Source organism: Micromys minutus, assembly GCF_963924665.1.
Source record: "Micromys minutus genome assembly, chromosome: 12".
NCBI classification, from domain to species: domain Eukaryota; kingdom Metazoa; phylum Chordata; class Mammalia; order Rodentia; family Muridae; genus Micromys; species Micromys minutus.
Window position 1 is genome coordinate 6,370,188 of NC_137981.1, and position 24,080 is coordinate 6,394,267.

The window sequence follows — 24,080 nt, forward strand, 5'->3', positions numbered from 1 at the left end:
GCCAGTCTGGGTGTGGTGGCTCCTGTCTGTAAACCTAGCACTTAGGAGGTAAAGTCAAGAAGATCAGGAGCTCAAAGTCAGCCTTCAGTAAGTTTGATTGCAGTGCTGAGCTACAAAAGGCAAAGGACCTCAAACAAGAACAAAAGACAAAAAGGCCATCTATCTTTCTTGGCCCTAAGCCATGGATCCCTTTCCTCTTCCCTCAGTCCTTTTTTTTTTTTTTTTTTTTTAAATATATATCCTTGTTACATTCTTTGCACAGTCTTAGCCCTGGGCAAAGTAGGAAGGGTTCTCAAAATCATTGTATAACACTTATCTACTTGAAAACACTAGACACTTTGATCTCATGTGTAATATCTTTTTTTGTGTTTTCTTTACTTGGTATTTTGGCATTTACAAAGCGGTAGTTGAAGTAGTTATGGACTGCTTTCTGATCTTAACCATCTTCTATTGCATCTGAATGTAAACATTTATTTGTAGAACAGCGAGTATTTTTGGCTAAGAATGTAGGTAATGATAGCCTATTATGCCTAAGGTTCTGGGTTCCACCCGTAGCTGCACAAGGGGGAAATGGTTTCTTATCTTTTGTTCTGGTTGGCTAATTAGCCAAGGATGACTCTGTACTCTTATTCCTCCTGCCTGCACTTCCAGGGTGCTGGAGTTGTAGTCTGTGCTACCACCGTGCTGAGCATGAGCTTTAAGTAAGACCCAAAGACAGTGAGCATGAGTAGAGCGGCGGTACTGTGGGTTTGCTGAGGATGCTTGTGTGTTGTTGGGCATCAAGAGTCAGCAGTTTGCGCTGCTCTGCAGAGCTAGTTCCAGGACAGGCAGGCAAGGCTACACAAAGAAATCCTGTCTTGAAGTAGAGAAAGGGAGAGCTGTGGAGGCAGGCCAAGGAGATAAGATTGTGATGAAAGTCTTACTGTAACTTCAGTGTCTTTTTTTATCCTGCCCAGATGTTATATCCAATCATTGTTATTAAATAAATATGTAATTGACAGACTTCCTTTATTTTCTCCCTTTTCCTCTGCTTCCACTGCAGAAGACAATGTCTTTCCACGTAACTCCTGATCATATACCCAGTAACACACCACCGTGACTTCAGACTAGGGATACCCTGTTTCTGCTTTCTAGTTCATCTCCTACTCTATATGTTTGCTACATGGAAGAAATGCTGAGATTTTCAGAATTACCACTTTGTGCAATTGGTTTTACAAAAATAAAAAAGAAAGAAAGAAAGAAAGAAATTAAGTGTACGATTCTTAAAAATTTATCCTGCTTATTTTTCAGATGTGTATGTGCTGAGCCAACTAATCCTAGCAATGAAACTATAGAACTGTGGAAGAGAAAGAATGTGACAGCATACAGTATTTCCTGGGGAAACCTTACTGTTTCTGTAAGTATATTAGAGACTGAGAAGAATCTTGGGCCCATGGGAACCTGGCTTTCATCTCTTCCTGTTTTGATTTAGAGGCGGTCTCACATGGTAGCCTGTACTGGCCTAGAATTTGTAGCCATCTTCCTGTCTCAGCCTCCCCTCTGCTAAGATTTAAAATCTTAGCCTTCATGCTCAGTTTTTCTCAGCCTTTTCTGATTATACTTAACTTTCCTCTTGATAATGAACATGTAGATTGTTTTCAAAATATGTTGTTCTGTTATTTTTTTCAGCTGTTATTTTTAGTTTATCTACCTGTGTGGGGGTGTGTGCATGAGTGCAGATACCAAAGCTAAGATGTTAGATTCCTCTCAGAGCTGGAATTTCAGGCAGATGTGAGCACCCAGTATGGGTCTGCATCTTGTACCTGTGATTTCTGCAGCCTCTGTTGTATTTGTTTTTTCTTTTAAGTGATGTGTCAGGCCTCAGACCAGTGGTTCTCAACCTTCCTAATGCTGCAGCCCTTTAGTACAGTTGCTGACCCCCAACCACAAAATTATTTCATTAGTACTTCAAACTGTAATTTTGCTACTGTTATGAATCATAGTGTAAATTTCAGACGTGTGACCCCTGTGGTAGTCAACCTACAAGGTGAGAGGTGCTGCCTTATACCCAGGGCTGCACATATACTGGGCAAGTGCTTTACTGCTGAGCTACAGCAGCAGACCAGAGTGTGGTGTTTTCACTACAATTTTAATGACCACTTCACTGCTTAGGCCATGTTTTAATCTTAGGTGTCAAATCAGAGCTAAATTGATTGCCTTTTTCTCACTGCTTTTTGTAGGGGAGGGATGATGGGTTAAGTCTCCTTTATCCCAGGTTGGCATCAGATTATAAATAGCTGAGACCCACTTTAAATTCCCCGTTCTTCTGCCTCTCTTTGAGAGAGATAAGGGTTTTAGGTGTATGTCACCATTGCCAACTCCAGTTGTCTTTTAAGGCAGTGCTTTATCCATGTTCCATTCAGCATCTGTAAAGACTTCAGTGATTTTCTGTCTGCTGCTTTTAGTTAAACTATTCAGACACTGCAGTAGTGGCCTGTGGGGATGCAGAGGAAAGATTTCACAGTTAGCACTCATCATAAGCCTTCCCTAAAGGGAACATGTAGTAGAAAGAAAGGAGAAAGTTGGTGAAATGTTCTTTAAGTGATTTTGATAGGAATATCATAAAATCTCTAATTGATGATGTACTGTGGTTAGCCTAACAGAAGCTCTTTAGGTAAAGCATGGAATTGACATCTTAGATTCAACCACGTTCATGAGTGCTCTATTAGATAATGGAAAACCTCCATCTCCTTTCCTCTCCTGCCCATTCAGGAGTGTAAGACCTTCCATGGTATGTTTGTGGGATCAGCTTGTGGGCCTCATGGGCCTTATGTTCCAGATGTGCTCTTCTGGTGTGTCGTCTTATTTTTCACGACGTTCTTTCTGTCTTCATTCCTCAAGCAGTTTAAGACCAAGAGATATTTTCCTACCAAGGTAACTGGGTTAAATTTTGGTAATACTTATGTTTTCATTTATTTGGTTTATTTCAAAGCAATAATTTATTATTTAATTTTAGTTAGTGCTTTATGCTAAATAGTTAAAAGAACTTCCTTGTAGTAGGAAATAATATTGCCAGGCATGGTGACACATGCCTTTAATCTCAACACCTGGGAGGTAGACACAGGTGGATCTCTGTGAATTTTGTGACCATCCTGGTCTACAGAGCTAGTTCCAGGACAAAGAAACCCTGTCATTTATATGATATATATCATATCTGAGCACACAGGAAGCAAATAATAGTACTGTCAGGAAGTGGAAGGTAGTTGGAATGTTGCGATTTGTTTGTTGTTTTGAGGATGAGGTGGACATAAACGCATGTAACATTGTTAATTATTAAAAATCTCATTCATGTATTGGTGACATTGTATGAGAAAGATATGAATTATATAGAAAGGACAGGAAGTAATCCTATGTTTATATTATTGTAATCCCTCTATTATAGGTGCGATCAACAATCAGTGACTTTGCTGTATTTCTCACAATAGTAATAATGGTTGCAATTGACTACCTGGTAGGAATTCCATCTCCGAAACTTCATGTTCCTGAAAAGTTTGAAGTAAGTATTAAAACAAATGGCTATTTGCTTTTGGGAATACAAACTACGTAGTGAGGAAAGGGCTTGATCCCAAGTCTTTGTGCTTAGACAAGAGCTCCTGTGAGCTGCAGTCCTCAACTTACCTTTGCATTGACAAATATAAACTTAATTTTTAGTACCGCTCTTCATATCTACAGTGTTCTTTCTAAAAATCAGTTTCACATTACATCATTGGAATGTGTCTGGACGTGGTAAGGTGCCAGATCTTTTTCAATAGTTGTTTGGGCCAATTCTGACTCATGGTACCTTGCTATGACCACTAGTTTCCAGAATCTAATACAAGGTACTTTAGGAGGTGATACCAGAGAGATTTATTTAACCATAGTTAGTGTATGTAGGGCCATGTTAAAGTGTCATTCCAGTTTACTTATCTGTCTCTTCATGCTAAACCTTGTCAAAACATATTCTCTAAGATGGGTACTGTGGTACATGTCTACTATTTAATGTGAGGAGATTGAAGCAGGAGACTTGTGAGTTCGAGTCTGGTGTGGAATATATAGTGAGTTCCAAGCCAGCCTAGACTACATAACACAACCTTTCTCTTTATAATAATCAAATTCAAACAAACAAAACAAAAAATCCAACTCCAAAGTAGTCTTTGAATAATAAACCTCTACTTAGAATTGTTTAGCAGTTGGGTTTGCTCAGTTTTCACATGTCTAGTCATCTAGTGGCTTTGTGGGGAGCAGACATTTTACTGACCCGGAGTTGAAACATTTGGAGGGGTAGTCTTTCTTTTCCTTGCTTCTGTTTTGTATCATCCCTGAAAGGAACTGTATTCAACAGCACAGTTGTTATCTTAGGACTTGTAGAGGTTACGACGAAACTTCAGGGTTTAAATCCAGAATTAAAAACCATATATGTCTCTTTGGTTTTACTTTGTGTATGTCTTAATTAGGTTTCTTTGCTGTGAAGAGACATCATGATCATGGCAAGTTTTAAAAAGAAAATATTTATTTGGTGCTGGCTTTCAGTTCAGAGGTTTAGTCCATGATTGTCATGATGGGAACATGACAGTGTGCCAGTAGACATTGCTGGAGGAGTAAAGAATTACCTTGATTTGCAGGTGGCAAGGAGAGACTGGGTGCCTCATTGGTTGTGTAGCTTGAGAATAGAAGACCTCAAAGTCCTCTCCCACAGTGACACACTTCCTCCCACAAGGCCATATATCCTAATAGTGCCACTCCTTTTGGCCAAGCATTCAAGCACATTAGTCTATGGGGGGCATTTTTATTCAAATCACCACCAGTGTATTAAGTTACAAGATTGTGTTGTTGAAGAGGGAATAGATCCCATTCCAGATAAATAGTGGGCAAGTCCCATGACAAGGGCATACTTGTAGGCACAAGATGAATTTCTGTCTTTGTGAATAATTTACCATACATCTAATTCCAGTCTCTTTTCTTTGGTATTTTATGGAATAGAACTACTTATGTACTAAGAAAATTTAATACAATAAAGAAATGAAACTTTTTTTTTAAACTTTAATAGCCTACTGATCCAAGTAGGGGCTGGATCATAAGCCCTTTGGGAGATAACCCTTGGTGGACCTTACTAATTGCAGCTGTCCCAGCTCTCCTTTGTACCATTCTCATCTTTATGGATCAACAGATCACAGCTGTGATCATCAACAGAAAAGAACACAAACTCAAGGTAATTCTGGGTATTTTCCTTCTTTATAATTAACTCAGAATTTTAATATGAAGGAACAATCTAGACTCACAAGTGTTCATTTTCCTCTTCAGAAAGGAGCTGGCTATCACCTTGACTTGCTCATGGTTGGTGTCATGTTGGGAGTCTGCTCCATCATGGGACTGCCATGGTTTGTGGCTGCAACAGTGCTGTCCATAAGTCATGTCAACAGCTTAAAAGTAGAGTCTGAATGTTCTGCACCAGGGGAACAGCCGAAGTTTCTGGGGATTCGCGAACAGCGGGTTACAGGGCTGATGATTTTTATCCTGATGGGCCTCTCTGTGTTCATGACTTCAGTATTAAAGGTAAAACCCCTGGGGCAGTGTTCAATCAACAGTCTTAGTTCCCTTAACATTTATACTTAGTTGTAAAGAAATGAAACATTGAATATGTGTGAGTATAGAAAATCATTTGTGGGGGGGGGGTAATTTAAAATCCATAGAAGTTTAAAAATAACATTTGGCAGTGTTTTTTGAATAATAAGTGTGTGGGTTTATGAATTATAGCCTACAGATCCATTAGCTACAGCCTGCAATTGGAAGGAGTTAATCAACAGGTAGTTAGAACAAAGTACAGGAAATAATTGGGAAAAAAATGTAATAAAGTTGGTTTCTTTAAAGTACTGTTGATGAGCTCAATACATTTCTATATAGAACACATGAAATGAAAGCAAATAAACACTCGGAAAACAAAAACAAGGTCACCAGTGAAGATTATAGGAAATCGTGTTAGTCACATTTTTCTTATCTCCAGATTTTGCAGGTGTACATGTATACACACACACATTTTTCTTTTTAAATTTAAGTCTCTAAGTGAAAAGAACTGTCTGAAGAATTGTTTTTGAAAAGTGAAAAATCACAATGTTCCTTATGCCAGCTTATCATGGTTATTAAGCTGTTATTTTTAAGTTGATAGTAGCTGTTTAAAGTATCTTTATTTCAGACACACAGCCAAGGTTTCCTACTGAAGACCTGACAGGACGGGCTTCAGCATCTCTGTGCTGTAATATTTGAAGGACTATTGGTAAATGCTGTTCCACTCTGGTGCTGGGCAGCAGTAAGACTTCAGTGACTGGTGTGTCAGCTACTTTGCTGAAATTTAATTGTACAGCAAGCCGAAGCACAGAAAGGCTGTTTTATTAAACTAAGCTGTTGACTGAAGTGCCCTTGCTCCTCATACCTGACTGAGCACGTAGATCGACTGCCTCTCAGAAGTATAAACAATATACCCATTTGCTTCTTTACTGTAGGAATGTTGGTCCAGTTCTTACCACAAAAGACCTTTTAGTTCTGTCACCATAGTTTCTCAGCAAACATATTTCTGTGCATCACTGTAAAATTATTTCAATATGATGAATTCTAATTATAGTAATTTTATTTACAGTTTATCCCAATGCCAGTTCTATATGGTGTTTTCCTTTATATGGGAGTTTCATCATTGAAAGGAATTCAGGCAAGTATTTAATAATGGAGCAATTTAAAAATTGCAGAAGTTGTATTTATAACTATTTTTGGTCTGGTAACATCAAATCGACATTTACTGAGTGATTATTGCTCATTGTATATCTTACACCAAAGAATGAGACGATTACTTCACCTCCTTTCACTTAAGCCCAGTAAAACAACCTACTCAGTGAAGACTAGGTAGTGAGGGAGGATCTAAGGGGCAGGGTGGAAAGACTCATTTCCCGTATGGAGAACAACACTTTCTGCCTGAGAAAGGGTGATCAGCTCCTTATAAACGTGTATGTCACAAGGAAGCCAACACATACATTGTTTTCTGTAATTCTAAGAGATTACGGATGGAGGAAAGGAGGAATTCATGTTGTATAAACCAGGATATTGAAGCAGTGGGGCTCAGTGGAGATTATGCAATAAGGAGGCTAGAGCCGGTGAGCTCCATGCTTGGGCAAGTTCCACTCCCTGTAGGCGACGTTCCTCGGTAGATAGCACACAGCTCTGGTATTTCCAACATTTTGGGGTCTCTAAGGCAATCCAGGCTTCAATTTTACAGCTTCACATAGTGGCCTCTCTAGGCCTCCATGCAGGCACATTCTTGACACATGCTAGGCCTCATGGAGGCCTTAGTCCTGGAGGGAGATTTTTACAGTCCCTTTCTGACTTTAAAGTCAGAACCCTGTGGCTGAAACTGTCAAGTTCTGCGACTTGCTGAGCTGGAACATGTCCTCCTCATTCACTTCTATCTTTACTAGCTTTCTGTTTTTGTTGTTTCCTTCACTGCCTAAGCTTGGCTGTTTTGAAACTTGGTCTGTAGACCAGGCTAGCCTTGCATTCTGAAATCCACCTATCTCTGCTTTCCCAATGCTGAGTTTAAAGGCTGTGTGCTACCATGCCCATATCTAAGCTTTGCTTTCATTTTATTTCACAAGTTGGAAGATTAGGTGGGTGGCATTTTTCCCTGAGGTCATCACTCTTTTTACTCCATTTAACTTCAGTCTTTTCTTTAATCTTTTTATCTTCTTGAACACATGACTCATTTTCATTCCCCTTTCTGGTGGTCCTTTCCTCTTGAAATGGTTCATTTTTTTTATTTTTACATGCTCAGCTTGCTCCTTTTCATTATAAGTAAGTATGGCCACAGCTACTAATAACCAAGAAAAGAGTCAATCCTAGGCTCTCCGGACATGTCCTCCCAAAACCGTTAGTTCATAAAACAGACATGCACACTATTCTCCTTTTGTTCTTACTCTCCTCCTCTGAAACCTCCTGAGCCGGACTCCCACAGTTCAAACCACCCTCTCACCACTGTCTTCCACGCTCCTACTACTTTGGCTCATGAAGCCTCACTTAAAGCATTCCACTTCTTTTCTAAGTCAAAGTCCCAATTTCTCCATTTCTCTAAACAGACCAAGCCTGTTAGAGTAATACGGCTCCTGGTGCTAACTTCTATCTTAGAGGGTTTCATTACTATAGAGAGACGTAAAGTCCACAACTCTTAATAAAGGAAGACATTTAATTTGAGGTGACTTATAGGGCAGAAGTTTAGTCCATTGTTGGCATAGTACAAACCTGGTGGCAAGCAGGCAGACAAGGTGCTAGAAAGGTAGCTGAGAGTTCTACATCTTGGTCTATAGGCAGTAGACGTGAAGCCTACCCTCAAGTGACTCTCCTCTTCCAACAAAACCACAGCTCCCTATTGGCTTATGGGGGCCATTTTTTAATGCAAACCAACTCATCTACTGTGATGAAGGAATGATATTTATTATCTTACTTGATTTTTATAACAGTTTTTTGAAGTCATTAGGTTATTTCCAGTTCATAAATTAGGAAATTAAAGTTTATAAACATCCAATGGGCTATTTGGTGATTTCTCTTCATAGCCTTAGTGGTATTAAGCTTAGTAAAACCTTGGAAGACTGCTCATATTTAATTTTACATCCTGAAAACAGTTCAAAAAGATTCAGTGCATGTGGAATTTGACCATATAAGATACATCTATCAAAATATTGTAATCTACCAAAGTAAAATACTTTGTTGTGTTTTGGTTTTTTGAGATAGGGCTAGCCTCATAGGCTGGACTGAGCCTACAGTAGTGTCCTGCCTCATTGTCCAGAACTATAGGACCAAAACTGTCTGCTTTGATTTTTTTTTTCTCCTTTCTCTTTACTTCCAGAGAATGTCTTTCTCAGAACATTCTTCAGTACTATTAGAACATATCCAAGGTCTTATAGTTCCATTTAAAATACACACACACACACACACCTGAAAATTATTTCTTAAATAGCTGAGATTTATTTTTATTGATGGCTTTTTTTCTTTTTCATTACATGTTTAGTTTTTTGACCGTATCAAATTATTTGGAATGCCTGCCAAGCACCAGCCGGACCTGATCTACCTCCGCTATGTCCCCCTGTGGAAGGTGCACATGTTCACAGTCGTGCAGCTGACCTGCCTGGTCTTGCTGTGGGTAATCAAAGCCTCTGCTGCGGCAGTAGTATTTCCCATGATGGTGAGTTTTTCAGATTTATTTTGTTACTAATTCATAATGGAATTATTATTCTCATTGTAATCTTTAAAAAATTATAATTGGCCTTAAGGAAGAAATGTGTTCTTTAAATATATGAATTATTTTTAAAATGCTGATGAACTGTTTCTAGTTACAAACTAGTACTTTGCATTTTGAGTATTTTCATATTCTGAAGTTGTTTATTTTTAATATTTTAGTTCTCGGACTGGAGGGCTCTATTTTGTAATTCTAAGTAACTGCAGTACTTAGAACATTCATAGAACAAATGTGATACGCAGATGCTTAATGCAAAGCAACTAAACTACCTTGGCTTTGAAATGGGATTCTACCATGTGTAATTTTTTGAAATTGACAGATCTAAGGCTTTAAAACTTATGAAGGCCAGAGAGGATTTTAATCCACATAACTTATTAAATCATCATTCAGTATTATTATTTTTACACAAGAATTATGCAAATAAGGATAATATTTGTCTTTTTATGAGTACTATATAAAAGATAAATAGTGATCTAGCTGCAGAAAACATTAAAAGACTCAGTTGTTAAGACTAGCTGAACAGTACTTCTGATCATAGGTAAATTTCATGTCAATGTGAATCTATTAAAGTAATGCTATAGATTTCGAAATTAAACCCTATACAAAATGCCAGGCTAAAGACTTTTACAGATTTAAGGAAAAATTGTAGAGAAATGTTTCTGAAGCTTTCATCCCAGGTAGGGTTGTATACTCAGAGGAAGATGTGCACCATACATAGACTTTATTATCCACTAAGGCAAAATAAATGTAGCAAAAATCAGTAGTAGACCAGTCTCTCCCAGTCTTGGGTAAAAGGAAATGAGAGAATAAAGTGTTCATGTAAGCTCAAGAAGACAAAAGATGTAGCCACAGGTGCATAAGAGACTCAAGTGAACTTTATTTAGTCCATTGGACGCCTAGAACACAAGGGTCAGTGAATATTTCTCTGTAAAGGGCCAGATTGTAAATACTTCAGGCATTGTTGGTCAGAATAATCTGTATGTACTTGAATAATATAGGAGAAAAATACATTTTTATAATTTGTTATTTGTAAAATTAAAGGAATAAGCTGGACTTTTTTTTTTTAAATGCAAAAGTACTAAAAAAAAGAATATCATTCTCCTTCACTGAGGGAACATTGCACTCTTGAACCCTGTTCAGGTTCGAGGTCAATACTGCATTTATTGCCAAAGCTGGGAGTGTTACTCAGTATTAGTATTGCTTAAAATATGTAAAGATGGAGTTTGATTTTTAGCACTGAAATAAAGAAGGAAAACAGACAAACCTCTATTCTCAGAATTATTCTAAAAGCTGTCTATAAAATCTCTTCTTAGTTTATAAGCTCTATAAAAATGGCTGGTGGCCCATATTTGACCTATAACCTCTAAATTGCCACTTCTTGATCAATAGGAAGTGAGTTGTTACTGTTCTATGTAATGAATTTTCACAGGTAGTCCAAGTAAAAGGGTTAAACCAGAGCATAGTCTAGGTACAAGATGAGACAGAGAAGTAGCTTAGAATACTAGACTCAGGTAGATGAATGTTAAAAGACCAGATATTGAGTTGTAGTATCTTCAACCTAGTGGTTAGAAAGAACTTTTAAAGAAGATGGGAAAACTCATGGGTATGTAAGATATGTGGCCATGTGAAGTGTTTCTATGTAAGAAGAGGCATTTTAAACAGTGCAAAGTTGAAGAGTTGTACTTTGAGCCAGGAGAAAATCCATTTTTTTTTTTTGGTTTTTTTTTTTTGTTTTCCCACTCGGAGAGGCTTAATGAAACGGGGGAGGGGGTGGGGTATTTGTAAAACACAAAGTAGATGGAAGGTTTCTATCTACACTAAATGTTACTCTAAACAAGAAAACAATGAAGCACAGCAAGAGTAAGGAAAAGCCAGTTGCATTTGCAGCCATTCACAGGAGCTATCACAGGATAGCAAGCCACATACACCTTCTTCAGAGAAAACTCAGTTCAGACCTGAGTCGGGTGTTCTAATGCAGTATCAGAGTTACAAAGCTTTTGTTTAATGATAGTTACTTACATAAAGTAAAATCTTTATTGAGAAGGGCAGAGCAGCTTATTTAAAAAATTTATTCCTTTGTAATATACACAATTGGAAGATACAAATTAACTTTCCTTTCTAATAAGTATGAACTAAATTTGGGGCGGGTAGAGGGCTTCTGAGACAGGATTTCTCTGTGTACTGTGAATGAATTTTTAAGCAAAATGAATGCAGCATTTCCTATCATATATAAGCTTTAGCAAATGTGCTCTCTTTCTCTCAGTGTATGTAGTATGTTTCTGTCTCTCCCATCCTCAGGTTCTTGCGTTAGTCTTTGTGCGCAAGCTCATGGATCTGTGTTTCACAAAGAGAGAACTCAGTTGGCTTGATGACCTCATGCCAGAAAGTAAGAAAAAGAAAGAAGATGACAAGAAAAAAGAGAAAGAGGTATAAAAGGATCTCTTTGTGTAAGGATTTGCACCATTTAGTGGGTACTGTTATCATCCTCCGTATGAAGCACAAGCTGCTGATTGTTCCATTTTACTGAAATAAGGCAGAGAGGTAGGCAGTGTTACCCAAACACCGCTTCTTACCCATTTGTCCATCTTGCATAGTCTGTAAAACTAAAAAGAAAAGAAAAAAAAAAGCAAAATTAAGGCTTAACAGTACTGCAATATAAAATATCACACAATAATTTTATGTCTGATTTAACCTTAAATACACCATGTGTGTTCATGTGTGTTCATTGTTTTAGCGATCTGACATATACTAATGAAGCTTATGTGTTTAAGATAGTCCATCTGACAAAAGCACAGGGACCCGAGCTCACAGCCCTTATCTGCACCCAATTTAAAAGCTTAGTATAGTTGTTTGTACCTGCAGTTGCCACCCTCTGGATCCTAGACAGGAAGCATAGCTCTAGATCCAGGAAGAGACAACTCTATCAAAGCAATAGATAAAGTGTGACTGTCTTAGTTTGGGTTTTATTGCTGTGAAGAGATACTATGACCAAGGCAACTCTTATAAAGGAAAGTATTTAATTCAAGAGGTTCAATTCATTATCATCATAGCAGCCTGCTGCTAGACAAGGTGGTGGAGGAGTCCAGAGTTCTGCATCTTGATCCATAGGCAACCAGGAGAGACTATATTCCACATATATCCAGGAGGAGGCTCTCTTCCACACTGGGTTGAATTTGATAGCCCACTCCCCACAGTAATACACTTCCAGCAAAGCCACACCTCCTTTGCATGTGCCAGACATATTCAAACCACCACACTTATGGAGCAAGACACCTGGTGATCTCTCTTCTCTATAAGTACACGCACACAGAGACACACATGCAAATAAAACCATAACCAAGCATAAGTCTCTCTAACTGTTGTATATTTTGGGACAAGGGTTTTGTCCATGCTGCTGTTGAATTCTTGGGCACAAGGATCCACCCCTCAGCCTTCCAAGTAGCTGAGAATTAAGGCATACCACCATACCTGACTGCTTTTTTAGGTTTTTGTTTTAAAATGCATTTATTTATTGTTTTGTGTATGTGAATTTCTCAGAATGTGCATGTGGAGGCCTACATGCCACGGCACACATTTGGAGACAAGAGCACAACTTTCAGAAGTTAGTTTTGTCGACTTTTATGTCAGTTATGGGTTCAGATCAGATTGCCAGGCTTGTGTCACATCAGGTACCGTTTCATTCTGAGCCTTCTCTCTAGCCTGGTTTTTGTTCTCATATTCACTACCCTCATTAATTGATCTACACAGTTATATTTTAAAATAAATACTTTATTCTGGATTTAATGTTTTGTTTTTACACTATTTTTATTCTGTTACAAAATAAGAAGTAGAAACTGAATATTGTTTTGTTGATTGTAGTATTTTCCTCAATATTATTGTAGTTAGGATTACTATTGCTGTGATTAGACACCATGACAAAAAACATCTTGGGGAGGAAAGGGTTTATTTCATGCACAGTTATTTTCCAAAGCAGTGAAGGCTGGAACTCATGTGGGGCAGAAACCTGGAGGCAGGAGTTAATGCAGAGGCCATGGAGGAATGTTGTTTACTAGCTTGCTCCCCATAATTTTCTCATTTTGCTTTCCCATAGAACCCAGAACCAGCAGCCCAGAGGTAACCACCTACAGTGGGCTGAGCCTTCTCCATCAGTCATTCATTACTAAAATGCCTTACAGACTTGTGCCTACAGTTGGATTTTTATGAAGGCATTTTTTCAACTGAGGCTCCCTCCTCTCTGACTCTAGTTTATATCAAGTACTAATTTTTAAAATGTCATGATGTTACTTAAATATAGATTGGAAAGGGATACATACACTTCTCAGCCAGAAAAACTGGAATAGTCATTGCAGCTACTTGAATGAAGGTCTAATTTTAAAATAAAAGAGTTTTGATTCCCTTAACACTATACACATAAATATGTAAGTTACTGGTTAATTTTCCCGAAGGATATTGTTTATTTGCAAAATATAAAAAAAATATATTGCTTGCTTTCTGTATTAGTTGATTCAGAAGCATATTAATTTAAAGAACAAAAGTGAAAATGAATGCATGAATAAGTGCCTAGAGATCTATTTTCTCATTGCTTTTTTCTTGGTGATTCTGTGTTACTGCTCCCTCTGTCAAGCATGTAGTCTCTATGTTCAGATTCACTTTCTGGATCAGAATAGCTGATAACCCCAGCTATCAGCTAACAGAAGCAATAGGAAGAAAAGACAGGCAAAAATGAATGTTATCTGTGTGGGAGAAATTCTCTAATACTGTCATTCGGCTTGTCCAAGTCCTCCTCTGAGTTACAAAGAACACTGGGATTTTGGTGTAGTTGTTGTAAATCTGGGCACATTGTCATGTAGGCATAATGTTTGTGCAGTGTGTAAAGATTATCCTTGTGTTATTCAAATATTTAGTTCTTTGCCCTCATATCTTGCTTCAATCTGGACATGAATTGCAATGCTTATGTCAAGAATCTCCTGTCTCAAGTTTGTTTGTAAACAACACTTGCCTTTTTATTCTCCTTTTTTTGGGGGGGAGGGGTCAATCAGTCATAGAAGAGAGAAAAGGGTGGGACTTATGTCTGCCAGGGAAGAGGGAGACAGAAGAGTAAGGCATATTGAGCCTTAAGGGAGGAAAGAAACACCATGGAAGAAAATGTATCTGAAGCACAGGGAGCCAGATCAGTTCCAGGTATTGTGGTAAAGCTTGATTAAATAAATCTTGGACTTTTCCATGCCAGGATAAAGAAAACAGCTGCTATATTCATTTGCTGAATACATTTATAATATTAAAGTTACCATTACATTGTCACTTGGAAATGGTGGGATTTCTGATAATAGAGATGAGCTTGAGTCCTCTCTGCTCTCCATTATTAATGGGTCATAATTTTAGCTTATATTTTTTGTTCAGGTGGTTTTCAGCCTATGATGATGTCCCACCCAAGGGGCATTTCCGGTGTCAGAGATACCTTTTTATCACCACTGGAGGAACAGTGCCACACAGTTACATTTGGACTTGAAAAATGTCTTGTATCCACAGATGTTTCCCTAAAACAAAGAAGCATGCTCTGTCATTGTTACTGAGGAAACTCCACCTCAAGTAGACAAGCTGTTACTCTGCACTGTGTTGAGACATGAGATTTCAGTTTTATCTTCTTTGCTGTATATCTATGGTGACGAGTACTCAGACTTAAGTCATACTGACTTTATACAGTATTAATGATTTTCAGAAATAGAGGGTATTCCTTAGGAAATAAGTTTGTACACATAGTTATCTGAATTTTATGCTGAATGTATGTGTTCGTATTGCTAGAAGTTTTCTTAGGACAGATACATTGTTTAAATAATGCTGTCAGTTTGGTATTTCTGGTAACAGATCCTTCTGGAGATATTTTGAAGGAAGTAATCTCCTTTTGTCTGTGCTCTAAAGGAAGCTGAGCGGATGCTTCAGGATGATGGGGATACCGTGCACCTTCCGTTTGAAAGAGGGAGTCTCCTACAAATTCCAGTTAAAACCCTAAAATATAGGTAAGATACCTTATTTTATATGCTGTACTTTTTACATGTGTCAAGTGTACAGGTAAGGCATGTAATATTTCTTTGAAGTAATGGTGAGTAAATGTTCCTGCAGGGTAAGCACAGTGGCAGGTTAAAAGGCTGGTCATTGAATATTTAATTGATGTGGTGAAAGCCTGGTAACCTTTCCAAGGCTCTGTCTTTATTTTGTGATACTACCCTGAAGTCTTAATGCCGTTTGCTTGTTCTGCAGTCTTTTTTAATTTAATGTATTTATTTATGTATGTTAGTACACTGTTGCTGTCTTCAGACACACAGGAGAAGACATTGGATCCCATTATAGATGGTTGTGAGCCTCCATGTGGTTGCTGGGAACTGAACTCAGGACCTCCGGAAGAACAGTCAGTGCTCTTAACCACTGAGCCATTTCTCCAGCCTCCTGTTCTGCAGTCTTAATGGTGTTTGTTTGGGCAAGATTTTACAGTGTAGCCCTTGTTGACCTGGAACTCATTGTGTAGACTAGTTTGTCTTTCAATTCACAGAGAATTGGAAGCTGCAATCTTAACATAAACATGATGATGTAAAGTATGAACAGAGGTAGAAGTTTTTTAAGCATTAGTAAAGTATTAGTCACTTATAAGATAGGTGGTATTACACTGTTATTTTAATGTGATCTAATTTCTTCTTTTTGTAGTATTTGGTATTGAATCTAGGACTGTGTGCATGTTTGGCAAACCCCACTCAGCTACTTCCCTACTTTTTAAAATCTGGGTTGCTATTGCTATGATCAAACACCATAACTAAATCCAATTTGGGGAGAGGATTTATTTTTCCTTATCACTGTTTAAGCAATCAGGGCAGGAGATGATGCAGAGGTCATGGGAGAGTTTGGCTTACTGACTTGTTCTCCTCATAATTTATTCAGTAATAGAGCACTCAAGACTACAGTCCCAGGGATGGCACCATCAGCAAGTGTGTTCTTCTCCATCAGTAACTAACTAGTAAAATGCCTTACAGGCTTGCCTGTAGCCTGATCTTATGGACGTGTGGTCTCAGCTGAGTTTTCTCTTAAATGATTCCACTTGGTCAAGTTGCATAAACTGGCCAGCACACCAACCCACATTTTGTTATCTTTGCTGAGACAGGAACTTGCCGAGTTGCCCACTCCCTTTGGACTGTGGTCTGCTGCTTCAGCCTCTGCCTTCTGGTAGCTGTGGCCACATGCTTGTGTTGCCCGTCTCATTATTAATGTGCTTTAGTGTGAATTTGTGTTTGTAGCTTGTTTGCATGAATTGGTTTTCCTTTTGTAAAGAAAAGGGGCTAGTAGATGTATTACAACTTTATCTATGGAATATCCATATTGCTTGTGACCAGTAACATTGAGCACATGTTATTTATGGATATACAATTATTCCATTGGGGGTCTGACATCATTTTGCAGTAATGATGTGAATAACATTTCATAGAAATGTTGAAAGGTTATGTTTGACTTTTATAGTAAACGGAAATTATTACTATTTTATTTTGATACATCTGAAGGTATAACACTTTGACACTAAAACTATGGGAATATCTAGTTAAAAGTTAGTGGCATCATTTTTTGTTGCTAAATTGATACTTTAAGAGCTTCTTTTTCAGTTGTGTGGTTTTTTTTTCTTCCAGCATTTAAAAGAAATGATTTGTAAAAGAAAGGGGGCTTTTTCTCTTATATACTGTGAATTTTTACTTGATAAGAATGTTAGTAAATAAATCTGTTTTTTTTTTTTTTTTAAGGCTTCTAAACTGGTTTTTATTTTATCTCAGTGATACAGTCTAGATGATCATCAGGTGTTGTGGCTGGAATACTGTTGATGAACTATGTAAATCCAAATTGAGTTTGCAGTAAAGAATTATAAGTAAGGGCCGGAGAGATGGCTCAGTGGTTAAGAGCACTGACTGCTCTTCCTAAGGTCCTGAGTTCAGTTCCCAGCAACCACATGGTGGCTCACAACCATCTGTAATGAGATCTGATGCCCTCTCCTGATGTGTCTGAAGACAGCTACAGTGTGCTCACAAAAATAAATAAATAAATAAATCTTAAAAATTATAAGTGGATTTTGCTAACATAAACAACTCTGCTTAGTTTTGGGTGTTTAAGAAACATAGATTTCTCGGTAAAGACTTGGTAACAGAATTCTAAGTTTATAGTAATTTGTTATAGTATAAGTGCATGCCAAGTGTTTTCTCAATTTTTAAATTGGTGAAAACAAGAAATGATTTGATGCTAATAAAAATGACAACATTAATGTGTTTGCAAGTACTGGGTACTAACCAGAAAGTGTATTTGTCCTTCAGTATTGACCCTTCAGTTGTTAACATATCAGACGAAATGGCCAAAACTGCCCAGTGGAAGGCACTTGCCATGAGTACCGAGAATGCCAAAGTAACCAGACCTAACACGAGGTAGCTATGCTGTTTATGCCTTTTTAACTATTGCTAGTTTTCACTCATTAATTTTCCTAATGTATCTAAACATTCTTTTTGTTGGATAAAACCAACTCTACTCCCTTTCCTTCTATCTGTTCTTCTACCTTAAATTGTGTTCTGACGTGTACTTTGATGATTGTTTTATAATTTAAAAATTTTAAATTGCATTTTTCAAAAAAGGACCTTTACCATTTTGTAATAAAAATAAATCTGTCTAGCAGTGCATATATATCTTAAAGTTTGGTTGAGTATAATTATATTCAAAGTAAAAGACAGTTACTAAAAATGAAATGAATGCTACTGAGTATAGTGACTCACCCTGTAATTCTAGCTCTCAAGGAGGCAAAGGCAGCCGGAGAGCCCCAAGTGTACAGCTGGTGTGTGTGTAGCAAGTTCAGGCCAGCCAGGGCTTCATAGAAAGAACCTGATCTAAATAAGCTAAGTAAGGAAATTGGACAGATAGACCAATTTGATAGATAGGTAATCGATTGATTGATCAGTAGATAGGTAGGTAGATAAGCAAATAACTGAACAAGTGAATGTGCTTCTTTTGGCCCAAGAATAAAGAAAAAGTCATTTTTTGGGTGTTTTTGTTTTATTTAGTATATCTTTTTTGGGTAAGGCACACATTTATTCTTAGGATGATAATTTGGAAGAAATTTAATTCACACATATAAACACATACATACAGGAAACCATTTTTATCATCATATATATATCTGTATATATGTGTGTTTTTACATATATATAAATAAATAAATAAACATAAATCTAGCTTTACAGTCAATCATGTATTGAAACTTCAGAACCCTTCCTTGCATTTCTTTTTGTTGTTGTTGTTTTTTCTTTTTTCTTTACATTTCTTATTATACAGCACTTTTTTGTTGTTCATTCACTTCAAGTCCTGAGACCCCAGGAACCTTATTTTGAAAATATTAGAACTTTAGTTCTTATATTGGAAGAAACAAAGTACCTTCCTGTGAGTGTTCAGTTTTTCATATGCTGCAAGTGTTTTTTCCAGACAGGGCTTGCTGGTTGTTGGTTCTTCTGCCCAGGTACTAGGTAATATAATTCCATGCAGGCCTTTTGAACCTGTTCTATATATCTGCTTCCTTTTGTGAGCTCTACCTTGTGATGAGTATTTATTCATTCCATTTTTTTTTATAAAATCCATATTCTACTTCCTCTCCAGACAGGGTCTTACTGTCTGGCTCTGGTTTTTCTATGTCACACTGTATAGCACTAGCTGTCCTAGAACTCACAGAGATCTTCCTGCCTCTGCTTCCAATGCTGGGACTAAAGGTGTGCACAAGCAGGCCCGACTCTTCATATATTTTTGATCTTCATTTCTTTATTTCTGATTTTCTGAGCTTGACTGTTCCTTCTTTCAGTTTCTGTCTTCAGCCTATGGGATTTTATAATTCTTTGAACTTCACTCTTAGTTCCCATTCACATCCTGCCAACACGCTTGACTCAGATTGTTAATATTGTCGTGATGAAACTAAAGGCTATGTATAATATTAGTGCATATCTTTTGCATTTAGCTTGTTCATGTATGAGATTATAGAATAAACAAAGGCAACCAGGTTATAATACCAAGTTAAAAATCGGTATTAGCAAGCAATTTAGAGGTATGCTGTAGATGCTTCTTGTTGACCGTTTGAGAATTTAGAGTTGATTCTTTTAAAAATAATTTTTCCCTCATTGTTTGTTTTAAACAGCCCTGAAAAGCCTGTGAGTGTGACAATAAATTTCGAAGATGAACCATCAAAAAAATACATGGATGCTGAAACTTCATTGTAAAGTCAAACCAAAAGGAATATATAGAGATATATGCCTATCTGTGTATGTATGCGTGTATATATACATACACGCATACACACACACACACACACACACACACACACATATGTATATGTATAAAAAGCACATGTGCCATGCCATTATGTATAACAGTACTTTGGGGCTTTTTCAAGTACCGTCAGATGTTTGTTGTGAGCACCATGAGACTGCATTAATGAAGTGGTCTCTTAGAAGCGAGGTACATGGTGTTTTACTGCACACTTCCTTGGGGGGCGGGGGAGGGTAAAGCCTTTCTGTTATGCAATAGAAAGATGTGGAGAACTGCGTTTAATCTGCTTTTCTTAAATCTCTGTCAGTGGCAATCAATCATATCAACCTTAAATGATACATACTTAGTCTATATACTTAAAATTCTGACCTGAATTTCAGGTTTTTATGTTCCCTTGGTAGTGTTGGTAGGTAGAATAAGCAGTCTCCCCATGTGGTGGGAAATGACATGTCCTGGCTTCTCCATGGGCTTTCTTCATGTAACCGTCCGTCATGCTTCACAGGTAATGAACATGGAGGTGATTATAAGTTAGTGGAGACTTTCTGGGAAGGAGCGTTATGTCTTAGAAGTTATTTTTAAATTTTACAACTTTCATATCTGAGCTTCCATTTAGATGGACACATTAAAATTTTTAGTCACTTCTAATTTAAGGCCCACTAAAGTCATAACGTTGAGTTTTAAAGCCTATGAAGCACCTATTTACAATGGTTAAAGCTTGTTACCTTTGTGGCAAGGCTTTTCCAGTACTCAATACTTGCCTAAAAACCAGAGTCCCACTGTTCTTTGTCTTTTACTTAGGTGGTCTACTGTGTCAGGTTCAGGTATCTTTCTGTTGTAAATAGTAATAGTCAGCGCCCTTTTAAGTAGGCTCATGATCAACGTTCCTTTATAAGAATTACCTTTCATTTTCTGTGCTTATTCTTTCTATTATATAAAATGTATTTAAATAGTATCCGTAATTTCCTTTTAAAATATTTTATTTATTATAATTGACATGATACTTAAATGTATAACTATTTGAGACAATAACAAATATAAATTGTTCCTGTTGTAGATATTTGGTGCTCACTTGCATTGCTGTTCATTACCTGTAAGCAGGTGACAAGCTTTACATCCTTAGTATAAAGCACTGCCATATTTACATTTTAAAGGAAGTTGGACATTTACTATATAGCTCAGATCCAATGGCATTTTTTCCTGTTCTGTGATAGGATTGGATTGTGTTCTCAATATTTCTGAGCTGTCCTTAAACATGTAGTAAATATTCTTAGCTCCCCATAGAATAAATAAATGTTCTTTTAGCCTTTGAGACAGCGTGTTCGGGGCCATGAATTTGATTTGGCAAAGAGGATCGATAACACATAGAAATGGTGAGAAACCTCAGAAACACTGACGGTGATGGAACATGAAGGTTTGGGCAAACATTTTAAGGAAATTCTAACGTTCTCTAGCCACTGCAGAGTTAATTACAAAAGTATGAAGAAACTGATTTTTAGATCAAATGTATAAATTTCCCAAGGTGGATTACTTTTTAGGAAGTTTGAAATCATGTTAGTTTATTCTAAGTAATGTACCAATTAGTGCAATTCCCTCATGTGAGATTGCTTACTAAAATAGTAGTTGGCAACATCTGGTACCATCCAAGAGTTCCGTTGGACTTCCTTAGGATATGATGGGGAGTGTCATCATGGTGCTTATGGTCATAGGTGACCTCCATTGAAGTGGTTCTTTTTTACCCAGCAGCACATTGATTTCCAATGTTTCCATTTGCTGCTAATTATAACCTTCCCACCCACAATGCACTGTTTCCTTGTGTCAGGACATCAAAGAGTCAAATCTATTTTACAGAAAGTGATTTTTAAATTTAAACTGAAAACTACCTGGTATCTTAATCTTCCTGTGATTTATTTAATTATATATGTATTATCAGTGCCAGGGGGGGAAAACCATGACATACAGAATATTTCGCATCTAAGATGTTTCACTGTGGTTTTGGTTATTAATGGCTTCTGCTTTCTTTTGACTACTTGACTTACAAAGTGATCTGATACGACTACTCCACTGAAGAGCAGAGGTAATTTACTGCTTCTTTCAGGTGGTTACATTTCTTGTGCTATTTTTGAAAATAATAATCATGAATAACATTCATTGCAAGACAGCAAGAGATATAATTTAGTGTGTATATATATATATGTTTATATATACATATATTGATTTTTTTAAATGTTGCCTTAAATAGGTGTATATGAGCAGTAGTAATTGCTATGTACTGATTTACCTCAAGGTGCAAAATAATTAAACTTGTACATACCCATTTACAGAATAAGTTCAGACACAGCCTGCACTTTCTTAGATGCCTTGATTTTCAGATGGAGCTTAGTGCTACTGAACACCACGGCCATGAGGCCACCTCAGGACGTTCTTCCCTCCACCATATTTTATTTATTTATAGATGTGTGTTTACAAAGACTATAATGAAGCCTGGTGTTAACTATCTGAAATTTACTTCTTTTCTATTACTATTTCAATCTAAAGTAGGAGCTTTTGAGAAATCAGTAAACTAGCTTCCCAATGCTAAAGGGGTGATTCTACATATATTTTTAATAATGTTAGATATACAAAAGTGAAGTACAAGGTCTTTAAAATATTGTGTGAGTGTTTGTGTATGTATATAAAATCACTCTTAACTCTCTTAACTTTCTGAAAACTGTGGCGTACCAATGTTCAGATTTGCCAAGGTTTCTCTAAGACACGTAGGATGAAATGTTTTTGCGTGTTGATGCATGTATTTATAAAGATTTGTTTACTGCTGAGAATCACTAATCTTGTTTCCATCCCCAAAGTATTTGTTTCTTCCACAGACTGTAAGGTCTGGCTTGAGTATAAGCTCTCTGGCTTTTCTTTCACAAAGGCAGGTTCAAAATTATAAAGAAAGAAGAATGACCCCTGACAGTGAGGTGTCACACCAGAACTTCTGTAGTTTCATCAGCTCCGAATCTGCATCCTGACAAAGTGCTCAGAGTGGGATATGTGAGCCATTAATAGAACATTGTAATTCAAATAGTTTATTTAAGTAACTTACATGTTGGAAATTTATTTATGTTATCATTTGTAGCGCAAATACATTAACTTGTATGTAGTTAGAGTGTAAGGCCCAGTTCTGTGGTTTCTAATCATATTGTTTGCACGTTCATTGTTTCTGTTCTGTAGCTTTTCTTTTATTCCTTTAAGATATTTGGCTTTGTAGGGTAAGGTGTCTTCCAGTGTTTACTGTGTTAGGCTTAAATTAAAATTAAAATTTGTTGTCCATTTATATAATATTTGATACCTTGGTGTAACTTCTCAATACAGTTACAATTTTTATGACATTTATAATTGCAATGGTATTTTCTTTTGTAATAAAATCCAAAGTCAATTAAACAAATTGTAGACCTGATATTTTTCATCTATATGAAGTACAAGTCTCTACCTGAGTCTATAATGTGAACCATCCTGCCTTTCACATTTGTTTCCTAATTGTTAGAGAAAAGTATTTTTTGTAGATGTTATTGAAAGTTGAAAGAGCAATAAAAGTCTACATAGCAAGTTGTTGGCTGTTGTTTTTTACTTTGTTATTCGAACTGCAAATCTTTTTCTGTTTAAGCTGGGGCTAGGGAGAAAGAGAAGTGAGTGGCTTCTGCTTCCTGCACGCAGTCTGTGTGTGTGTGTGTGTGTGTGTGTGTGAGATAGAGAGAGAGAGAGAGACAGAGAGAGACAGAGAGAGAGAGAGAGAGAGAGAGAGAGAGAGAGAGAGAGAGAGAGAGAGAGACAGACAGAGAAAGAGACAGACAGACAGAGGGAGAGATTTTGGCTTTTTTTTTTTTTTAATAGTTAGGAAATGTTGATGGTAATGTTCATTTTAAATGTCAGTCCAACTTTACTTTCTGTTTTAAACCTAGAAACTTTACCCTGTGGTGTGTTATCATTTTCTTGATAATATTGACCTCTCTGCTCAAGGCTTGTTTCTCTTGACTAATTTTATTTTGACTTGGATCAACTTTGCTCCTGCTTTTCACATCAAGAGCCTTCTGTGTCTTATTGTAAATTTGTTAAGCCATGGGAGTGAGATGAAGGAAAATACGGCTTTGGAAAGTTGTGTTACACTTGGGAGAGGTAGTTTACACTTCACACACAGGAGTGGTGTTTACCAGGAGGGGTCCCTCGCTCGTGGCTGTTTGCTGTGGTGGTGCTTACTGCCTGTCTGATCTGAGGTGAGTTCTCTTGGTGAGTCTTTTGTTCTCATGGAAGGCCTGCTACTACTCTGCAATGGAGATTCTTCCAGTGCTTGAAAACCCTTTTCTGCTTTTGCTTTTCCCCCCAATGCCCACTTAAAGGTCTCCATTGACTAACTGCACTCCCATCTGTAAATGTTCTCAACTACTGAACCACCTCTTCAGTCTTTTTTTTTTATGCCATTATTAGGACCCAA

The 24,080-nt window shown here is 37.2% G+C and overlaps 1 protein-coding gene across 4 annotated transcripts in view; it reads left to right on the top strand.

The window, feature by feature from the left end:
- SLC4A7 (solute carrier family 4 member 7) overlaps positions 1-19,809 on the top strand; it is a gene marked incomplete at its 5' end in the record, with an annotated part of 76,802 nt that extends 56,993 nt beyond the window's left edge. For 2 of the 4 annotated variants that reach the window (XM_080926700.1, XM_080926701.1), the window contains 11 exons: positions 1,291-1,396; positions 2,752-2,913; positions 3,422-3,535; positions 5,066-5,227; positions 5,320-5,571; positions 6,650-6,718; positions 9,062-9,235; positions 11,588-11,716; positions 15,209-15,306; positions 17,629-17,736; positions 19,482-19,809. In XM_080926700.1, the coding sequence (XP_080782826.1) occupies positions 1,291-1,396; positions 2,752-2,913; positions 3,422-3,535; positions 5,066-5,227; positions 5,320-5,571; positions 6,650-6,718; positions 9,062-9,235; positions 11,588-11,716; positions 15,209-15,306; positions 17,629-17,736; positions 19,482-19,563 (1,456 nt within the window). In that variant the 3' untranslated portion in view covers positions 19,564-19,809. The remainder of the gene's footprint in view (positions 1-1,290; positions 1,397-2,751; positions 2,914-3,421; positions 3,536-5,065; positions 5,228-5,319; positions 5,572-6,649; positions 6,719-9,061; positions 9,236-11,587; positions 11,717-15,208; positions 15,307-17,628; positions 17,737-19,481) is intronic. The other 2 variants (XM_080926702.1, XM_080926703.1) reach the window with 1 other exon arrangement.
- Between the last annotated feature and the right edge of the window lie 4,271 nt (positions 19,810-24,080).